Source organism: Cervus canadensis, chromosome 6 (genome assembly GCF_019320065.1).
Source record: "Cervus canadensis isolate Bull #8, Minnesota chromosome 6, ASM1932006v1, whole genome shotgun sequence".
NCBI classification, from domain to species: domain Eukaryota; kingdom Metazoa; phylum Chordata; class Mammalia; order Artiodactyla; family Cervidae; genus Cervus; species Cervus canadensis.
Window position 1 is genome coordinate 47,682,618 of NC_057391.1, and position 10,004 is coordinate 47,692,621.

Here is a 10,004-nt window from a genome sequence, read left to right on the forward strand (position 1 = left end):
GTCCCATTATAATCAATAATTGTGGCTATTTTGTTCACTTTGCCTTAAGTGATTTTTTAAAGAAGGTGTTCTTATTGTAGATTATGCAAATAAAGTTAAGAAGAATCAGACCAAGTACTTACTTCTCAAGACCTGTGTTCTTTGTTTCGGATAACAGGAGAGAACGTTTTGTTGGTCAAAGTGAAGGGAAAAAACCACGTCCTTCTGCACGAAGAGAAGATCTAGGTTTTGAAAGGTATCCCAAAAATTTCAGTGATTCCAGAAGAAATGAGCCTCCACCACCAAGAAATGAACTTCGAGAAACAGACAGGCGAGAAGTACGAGGAGAACGAGATGAGAGGAGAACAGTGATCATTCATGACAGACCTGATACCACCCACCCTAGACATCCTCGAGAAGGAGGGCCCAATCCATCTAGACCAACCTCCTGGAAGGCTGAAGGAGGCATGTCCACCGACAAACGGGAAACAAGGTTATTTGTGTAGTTTCTAATGCCCAGCTAATGTGGTAATAAAGCACTTGGGTTTTTCAAAAAAGGTTAGAGTTTGATTGTATATGTTCTCGAATTTTGTTTAACAGAGTTGAAAGGCCAGAACGATCTGGGAGAGAAGTATCAGGGCACAGTGTAAGAGGGGCTCCTCCTGGGACTCGAAGTAATGCTTCCGGCTATGGAAATAGGGAGGGAGACAGAGGAGTAATCACTGACCGAGGAAGTGGAGCACAGGTAAGTGCTTATGACAGTTTATTGTCAACTCTCCAGAAATAAATTTAGAGGACTCATTGAGACATTGTATTTATAGTATCATTTGGGCGTGGCCTAGTTAGATTGGCATGATTGGCAGACTCATTTCTCACGAAAGGTCTTAATGCTCCTTGTATTTTTTAAAAAAATATTTCTTACTTGTTTCCCTGCATCAGGTCTTAGTTGTGGCCTGCAGTGCGTGGGCTTCTCTAGTTGTGTGCAGGCTCCAGAGTAGGCGCGCTGAGAAGTTGCAGTGCATGAGCTTAGTTTCCGTGTGGCATGTGGAATCTTAGTTCCCTCACCAGGGATAGAACTTGAGTACTCTGCATTGGATGGCGGCTTCTCAATCACTGGACGGTCAAGGAAGTCCCTTTTGTATTTTCAAGACAGTTGAACATAGTAGTCCAGAGAAGCAGGATACTAGCCCTGAAGTTTTTTTTTAATTCTAGTTTTATTGAAATATAATTGACAAACAGAACTGTGTAAGTTTAAAGTGTACAACATAATAATTTGACTTAATCCCTGAAATTTTTATTAAAATTGCTGCTGAAATTTGAGAATTGTTATATTTGGTAGATGAACCTTCTTAATGATGACTTTGGCTTTATTTCTTTTTTAAGAAATTGAGATTTTCAAACTGGATGGAAAATCTTTGACCTGTACTTGTGTTTCTGTCATCTTTTTCCTTTTTTTTTCTTCCTTTAAATAATCCTCTTATCTTTCCTCCTACTTAATTAAATAAAGTGTAGAACTGAAATAAAACACTTGTTTCTTTTTTGTTCTTTTATTTTTAGAGGTAGGTAAGTGGAATATTTTGTTGTTTTTAATTGCTTTTTACTCTTGTGACACTTATTGACTTGAATATTTTGTAAGTTAATGAACAGAGGACATCTGTTTGCAATTCAAATGAGCAAAAACCTTTTACCTGATTTGAAAGCATTCTGTTGATGAAATAACTGGCATAATATAGGTTGACAGTAGTGAAGATAGAGTATTCTCAAATTATATACAGAAAAGAATTCTGAAGTGTATGTATATGTATGTATCCATCCTTCAACTTCTATTATCCTCTGGTACTCTGTGGTTTTGTAACAGCTTTTTACCTGAAAACTTTTTAATCTCTAGGCATTCTAGTTAATACCGCTTTTTGTTTTTCACTTCATACAAAACACATTTGAAACAGATTTGGGCCTGCTGGGATTTATAAGTTTCAGTGTTTCTAGTAAGTAGAAATATTCAGTAGATCAATTCATTGAGCTATACCCTGAATAGAACTTTAAAAAATTTATTATATAATCCAGATATTCTGCCTTATTTAGAGTAAAGTTTAACACAGTCTCATAGACTAGCCTCTCTGCATTCAGTTACCCTTTTTGCAAAAGGTATCTTTAAGGAAAAGATCTTATTCCTCCCTTGGAAATTTAGTTTTCATGGTGTTGGTCTGTAAGCTGTTCTGACAGCAGTATGTATCTGTAGAGCACCTTCAGATTTCTGTAGGCTTTCATGACTCTTTTTTCCCCCTCCCTCAGATCCTTAGTTCTCTGTTTTTGTTTCTTTATGTTCAGTATTCTTTTTTTTAATAGTCATGGATGTAAGGCCTTGTAAGAGTCATAACAGTAACTAGTACTGTGAATAATAAGATGACAGCTCCTATTTCTATGTGGTATTTGCATGTGGATCATATACCCCAGTCTGATTGTCTTAAGGTTTTGATCTCTCAGTATGCCTTCTTAACATATACAGAGATCTAGGCATTATATATAGATCCAGAAATACTCAAGGGTCAAAAAGTACATGGGTGTTAGAAGGTATAGAAATAACAATGCTGAATCATTTTCTACTTTTCTACCTTTTCTACCCTTGTAGCCTGAGTAGCTTCCCAGTTCAAAGTAGATGGAAACCTTTTGTCATATTATTTGTTCTTTCATCTTCTCAGACATCTTAATTTCTTTCTGACATGAGAAGTACACCAGCATAAGTAAATTGGCCTGAGGCTGAGGTTGTCCTGACTTTTCTTTTAATATGTTATTCTTTAGCACTATCCTGAAGAACGACATGTAGTTGAACGCCATGGACGGGACACAAGTGGACCAAGGAAAGAATGGCATGGTCCACCTTCTCAAGGGCCTGGCTATCATGATACAAGGCGAATGGGTGATGGCCGGACAGGAGCAGGCATGATAACGCAACATACGAGGTAAGTAGTTAATCAGTTCAAGTTTTTCTGCCAGCATACAACCAAACCTTTATCCTTTAAAAGTCATTATGGTTTCTGAGAGATTGAATTACAATGAGTAACAACCCTAGGTCTGCCCAGATATTTCTTCATATTAACTCAGAGTCTCCAGGAGATTATATGCAGGGTTTGTGCTCATGCTCTGTTGTTAATATTCCTCATTATAAGTTAATTAATTGGTATTTTGGCATAATCTTGATATAGGTATGTATACATGTCAGAATCCAGTAGACAGGAATATTAATTTCATATTGGAACAATCTTCTTGTTCACTATCATTACAAAAATTTTTAGAAAGGAAGAAGAAACTGAAAGTATGTTCTGCTTCCTCCTTTCTCAAATAGCTCTATCAAAATTTTTGGACATTTATCCCAAAGCCTGTTCAGATGCTAAGAGATGAGCTTTATTTTCTCTTCACACCAATATCCATTGTGACCCTTCAGCTGGCAAGTATTTGGCCTCTCTCTTCTATACACTTCATTCTTTCCCATTCATCTGTCTTAGAAGAGACATTGGCTTAGCTCACTGACCCAGGTTACTACTATTCTATTGGTTGCTTCCACCATCAAATTTAAGTGAGTGTTATACTTGTGCCTGCCCAGCCTCATCACTCATTCTTTTTTTTTTTTTAAAGTGGAGGATAATTGCTTTACAATATTGTGTTAGTTTCTGCTGTTCAAGGAAGTGAATCAGGTATATGTATCCATATATCCTCTCCCTCTTGAACTTCCCTCCCACCCCCTACTGCTGTCCCATCCATCTAGGTCTTCACAGAGCACCTAGCTGAGCTCCCGGTGCCTCAGAGCAGGTTCCCGCTAACTCTCTCTCTACACATGGTAGTGTATATGTGTCAGGTGTGTCCCGCCCTCTCCTTCCCCTCCCCTTGGTTTTCAAAGGTCACCCATACATTTTTTCTTGATAAATACAGATTCCTTTATTTTTTTTTTTTAGTTCTTGGGCTCTTTGGTGATTAAACCCTTTTTGATTTTCCTTTTTTGAAACATTCTTCTGTTTTTTTTATTGGCTCCTTCACATGGTTGGATTTTAGATACTATTCTTTATTGTTTTATACTGTGATCACCATGTAGATGCTTGGATGAATCAAAATTCAAGGTCACAAGCAAACTCATTCCCCTCCTGTTTCAGATCTTTATGTTTCTGTTGTCTCCAACTGCTTTTAATTTTCCAGTGCCAGACTGGAAAAAATATGGGCCTCATCTTTATTTTACTCCTTGCCTAGCATAAATTTCTAAGTATGGTTCAGTTTAAAAAAATATTTGTGGTAGCTTTGTCTTCTTTTTCATTTTAGCTCCTGTCGATCTTCCCAATATTTTTCTCTCCTCCATTTTTTCACATTATTTCTAAATTTAACTGTTGAGACTATTTTCTTACACCATTTACTTGTTCCAGAACTACAAACAGCTTCTTTAGATAACTTAGCCTGGCATCCAAGCCTTTCTTTAATCAGGTTTTATCCTTAAACCATTTCACCATGGATTTTTATCTTCCTAATTTGTTACAGGGTTTTGGGGTGGGTTTTTATTCCTATATTGTTTATTCATACCTACTATGTTGCATTATTCATATAAAAGAAATTCCAAAAGTATTTCTTAAATGATGTCCTGTAGTTCAGAGGTTCAAGTTCCTAGTTGATGCTGATGCAGATCTGGGGACCACACTTTGAGAAGTCCATTCATATGCAGACCATTGCATGGCTTACTAAGAGGCAGGGGTTTAACACAAGACTGCCAGAGTTGATATCTTTACACCACTGTTTATTATCAGATAATCATTGTGACCTTAGGCAGGTAACTTAAATGCTGTATCACTCTTCATCAGGAAAGCGGGGTTAGTAATGGTACATACCTCACAGAACTGTTGAAAAAAGTAAATTATTTAATATGGGTAAAGTACAAAGAATAGTGTCTGTTAAATGATAATCACTTTTTAGGTATTAGCTATAGTTATTTTCTCTTTTGTTCTCTGACATTTTTTTCTTTTAAACCTTTTTTCAGTAATGCATCCCCAATTAATAGAATTGTACAGATCAGTGGCAATTCCATGCCAAGAGGAAGTGGCTCCGGATTTAAGCCATTTAAGGGTGGACCTCCACGACGATTCTGAAAATTACTTGCTGCCATGGTTTCAAGATAATTTATTGAAATCTCCTGTAAACTTTACTTGACTACTTATGAAGAGGACCTCTGACTTGCTTGAGAGTTGTCAGACTTTTCCTTTTTCTCTTTTTTTAAAATTTAACATGATTGCTTTTCTCAATTTTGGAGAAGATGTTTAAATAGTTCCGTTGTAACTTTTAATAGTTTTGTGTATCATTCAACTTTTTTTCTTGCAGCACCAAGACACATTGGAAAGGATAGGAATCAAAACCATTTTGTTTAACGCTGTGTGAATATAAAGAGTAGTTTGCAGGTGTGTGGTAGTGGTTTAATTTGCAGCATTAGTTCTGTGGTGTCAGGCTCTAGAGTTACTTCTTATCACCAAGAATTTTCGGCCTCCATTTTGAAGGCTGTTTAAGCTTAAGAAGTCTGCTGTTTAATTTTTAGAAAATAAGATTGTTCCTTGCATTTCTGAGTATTATGTAACCTATTTTTGCAGAAGGTACTGTTACATTAAGTGCATCTGTGTATCCTGGTTTTAAGAAATGTACTCTTTTTTGAAATAAACCTTCATATTCTGTATAGTTGCTAAAGCGTTGAGAACCTTTTTAATTGTAAAATGAAAACCGATTTTCAGTTTAGTGTAGCAGCACACTTGTTCAGGTTTGCATGGTATGAAACCAAATAGATTAATGAAACCTTGGCCATGAGGTTTGTATCACTGAGGTTCTTAGACTGAGTTGTGCAGGTAAGTGCACTTTTAGGTAATCTGCACTGTTTGATGGATAAATTCCATCTCTGGGAATTGTGTTGGTATTAATGTTTCCATATTCCCAACTATGTTGAGAAGTGGAAAAACAAAAAACAAAAACCCAGGTTCTAGATTGGTGAATCAGTTGGGTTTTGTAAATACTTGTATGTGGGAAGGCATTGTTGTCTCTTTGTGAAAATAAAAATCCACACCTGGAAGTGTATGTGTCTTTGTTTCCAGCATTTTAGGTGTTGGTCCTCCAGCCCCTTTCCTTACTCCAAGTAATTGACTAAGTTTAGAGCTTTAACGACAAGTGTTTTGGTCTTCTTCCTAGGATATAAGTCTGACTTTTCACTTCTGCTGAAGTGTTGGAAACTTAAGCACTGACCTTATGACTTTTTTTTTTTTTTTAAAAGCATCTTTTCCAGGGAAGTCCTTCAAGGAAAAATTTGAATACCACCTCTTAAAGCCTCCCATATTCCTTCATGTGAATCAGTAGTTCAGATGGTCTAGATTCTTGGAAAACTCGGCAGCATGTACGCATATGCAGAGTAAAAGATGGGTGCCAGGGGCTTGCCCTGAGGCCGCCTTTTGGTCTGAGAAGGAGTCTCTATAGACGTTCTTTACTGAAGGCAGCCAGGGCACCTTTGTCTTTGACTCTCTGGGGAACTGGCACTTTTTCTATTGTTCTGGATTTCATACCCTTTTCTTCCCTGTCTGTCTGTGTGTAGAGGTCTACTTCATTTCCTGATTCCCTGTGCACGTTGTAGAATGGTACAATAGAAGCCTCAATTATGTATTGCAGTGAACTAACTTACTTTTCTGCTTTGCCTCTTTGTAAACTTTGGGTCTATAGGTCACTTTTGATCTTTTTCCCCATTGCTAGAGTGGAGCTATGCTTACCATAATGGATTACCCAGTTGCTAACATTGCTAAGCACTTTATTTGGTGGGCAATGTACTAAGCATTTTAAATGCATTGCTTGCCTAATACTCAAAAAGAATCCTACTAGCTATAAGTAACAATTATTGTCCTATCCATTTTCAGATGGGGATCTGAGAAGTAATCTCTTAAAATATTAGATCTTTGATTTGTTATAATCTTTTCTGCACCTAACACTGAATGGCACAGCTGTCCACAAACTGGTAGGTAGTTATTTTTCCCTCAGAGTTGCCATAGTATAGCATTTTTAAGTTCAAAAAACCTAACAGAATTGCCTTCTGAAGTTTTGGCATTGGGTTTGGAAGTAACCGTCAGGGTTCGGGGCATCAGTTACTAGAGATTCTGGCTGGCTAAGGATCAGTAGTGAAATCCAATTTTAAAGAGTTTATAAAGGAAGATGAGTTCCTCAAAACCAAGAGAAAAGAAAAAATTTTATTACTCTCCATATACTTATCAAACAATCCAAAACTGTTTCAGCATAAGTTAGAAGGTTTCAGTGATTGAAGAGTAACAGACAGCTTACAGTGGTTCAGGAAAGAGATGGTTTTTAAAAAAGAAGAAAGAGCCAGTCTTAATAAGCTTGGACAAGACACTGAAGTCAGAAACTTCAAATAATTATAGTTTCAAATAATTGTCCAAAATAATTGTAAAAGAAATGTAAAAACTTCAGAGTTGCATAGAAAAATTTAGAAACCCTTCTGCCTGTATTGAATCCCTTGTCAGTTAACCCAGTTCCTCCATATTTAAGCCGGTTCCAACAATTAAACACTTACTAAATCCTTACTATAAAAATGTCAAATTACTGTTGCATTCTTTCAAACCTCATCTAATCCAGCTTGTTACCTAAAGATGAATCTTTTCCAACACCTCTAACAGTGCTTAATTAGCTTTCCTCTCAGTGTCTCTAATTTAACATTTCAGTCACCGCTCCCACCCACAAACTAGCTAATCCTCACAAATGTTTAGCCACTATCTTCAAAGTCAATAAGGCTGCCATACATAAAATTCTCTTTTCTACATCATGTAAACTTCATCAGTCAAACTGCATCATGTAAACAGATCAGTCAAACTGCATCAGCTTATTTTTACCTGAAAAAAACTTTTCTGAAGTCCTTAAGTGCTTCCTGCAAAATAAGGTTCTATCTTTCCTTTCTCTTTGTTATACTTGGTGCTTCTAACCAGGGTAAGCTTCCAAACAGTTAATTTTCACCTATGTATTCTATATCAATTACTTTTATGTCTACACCACCAAATGGCAAATGTTTTTCTTTTTTCTGTTCTAAACCTTCAAATATTGCCTTGTCTCCCTTGGAATAAATCCAGTCTTTGGAATTGCGCTATTTCTGATCACCTTGTTTCCTGCTTCTCTCCTTGCTAACTTTGTTTCCATCACATCAGCCTCTTCCTGTTTCTTGAATACAGTCTCCCATCTCTGGCCTTTTGCCTTGATGTGGAATACAATCCCCTGCCACATCCACTTTGTGAAAATGTCACTTTCTCAGTGATGCCTTCCCTAGTATTTATAACTTTTATAACACTTTTATCCACTCTCAATATTCTCCCTTCCCCTTTCCGTCTGACATTTATCATATATTTCTTCTAACTTGGATGTAAGCTCCAGGAGGGCAGCAGTTTTGTCTGCAGCTTTTTTTGTTTAGTTTTCACTGCCATATCCTGGGCACCTCACACTTAGTAGCTACTCAATAAATAACTGTCAAGTAAATACCTATATGGAGAATTCAGTATTTTTCTAGAAGGTACTTAGGGGCTGCAGTTTGGTAGGAATAGGGGTTGGGGTGGGGGTCTGGGCTTTGTACAATTGAATTGGTGTAACCAACATGGTTTTCTAATTAGAAGAAATTAAAAGACACTTGCTTCTTGGAAGAAAAGCTATGACCAACCTAGACAGCATATTAAAAAGCAGAGACATTACTTTGCCAGCAAAGGTCCATCTAGTCAAAGCTATGGTTTTTCCAGTGTATGGATGTGAGAGTTGGACCATAAAGAAAGCTGAGTGTGAAGAATTGATGCTTTTGAACTGTGGTGTTGCAGAAGACTCTTGAGAGTCCCTTGCACTGCAAGGAGATCCAACCAGTCCATCCTAAAGGAGATCAGTCCTGAATATTCATTAGAAGGACTGATGCTGAAGCTGAAACTCCAATACTTTGGCCACCTGATGCGAAGAACTGACTCATTTGAAAAGACCCTGATGCTGGGAAAGATTCAAGGCAGAAGGGGATGACAGAGGATGAGATGGATGGCATCATCGACTTGATAGACATGAGTTTGAGCAAACTTTGGGAGTTGGTGATCGACGGGGAAGCCTGGCTTGCTTCAGTCCATGTGGTTGCAGAGTCGCACATGACTGAGTGACTGAACTGACCGAACACATTTTCTAAGATTGAATGTTTGTAACTTTGAGAGTATTTGGTGAAAATTGAGGTAAGCATTTGAGGAGGGCCCCAAACTCTCCAAGCCTCTGCTCCCTTTGCAGCAGCAAGAAATGGGACTGTTTAGGGACAGGTTGCCCAGACCATCGGAGTTAAGCCCAAGAGGCGATGCCTGCCTTAGACAGGATGTGTGCGCGCTCAGGTGCTTCAGTTGTGCCCGATTCTGTGCGACCCTATGAACTGTGCCCGGCCAGGCTCTTCTGTCCATGGGATTCTTTGAGGCAAGAAAATTGGAGTGGGTTGCCATGCCCTCCTCCAGGCAACCTTCCCGACCCAGGTTATTGAGCCCGTGGCATCTCCTGCACCTGCATCGCAGGCAGATTCTTTACCACTGAGCCACCTGGGAAGCCTCTTAGGCATGAATATTAACCATCAAATCATCTTTGCTCCAGTTCCAAGCTCACCAAATCATATATTTGCTTTCCACTTGGATTTGCCATCTGGGTTAGGAAGCAAGAATATGAAATCTGCTCAATGGTTAAATTTTTATTGATTTATTAAGAGACTGCTTACACCAAAAGCTCAAACAATAACCAGTCATTTGGATAAAGACAGTTTTCTGTCTCTCAGATTTCTAATATCTGTCAACATATATTAACTTTATTACTTTACTCATTATGGTCTACCAGGCAGGCATTTGGGAGATGGAGTGGAGAGGAGACAGATCAGATACCATGAGAAGTAAGATATATAGTACATTTCTTAAGTATAGGATAGTAAGACTAAAAATTCTAAAGTATCCTGTAAGATAAAACCCTAAAGTATC

At 37.8% G+C, this 10,004-nt stretch overlaps 1 protein-coding gene across 4 annotated transcripts in view; it reads left to right on the forward strand.

Moving 5' to 3' along the window:
• Window positions 1–6,064, forward strand: part of SLTM (SAFB like transcription modulator) — a 43,530-nt gene extending 37,466 nt beyond the window's left edge. For 3 of the 4 annotated variants that reach the window (XM_043471830.1, XM_043471831.1, XM_043471833.1), the window contains 4 exons: window positions 158–472; window positions 580–724; window positions 2,779–2,939; window positions 4,994–6,064. In XM_043471830.1, the coding sequence (XP_043327765.1) occupies window positions 158–472; window positions 580–724; window positions 2,779–2,939; window positions 4,994–5,102 (730 nt within the window). In that variant the 3' untranslated portion in view covers window positions 5,103–6,064. The other variant, XM_043471832.1, reaches the window with a different exon arrangement.
• The last annotated feature ends 3,940 nt before the right edge of the window (window positions 6,065–10,004 follow it).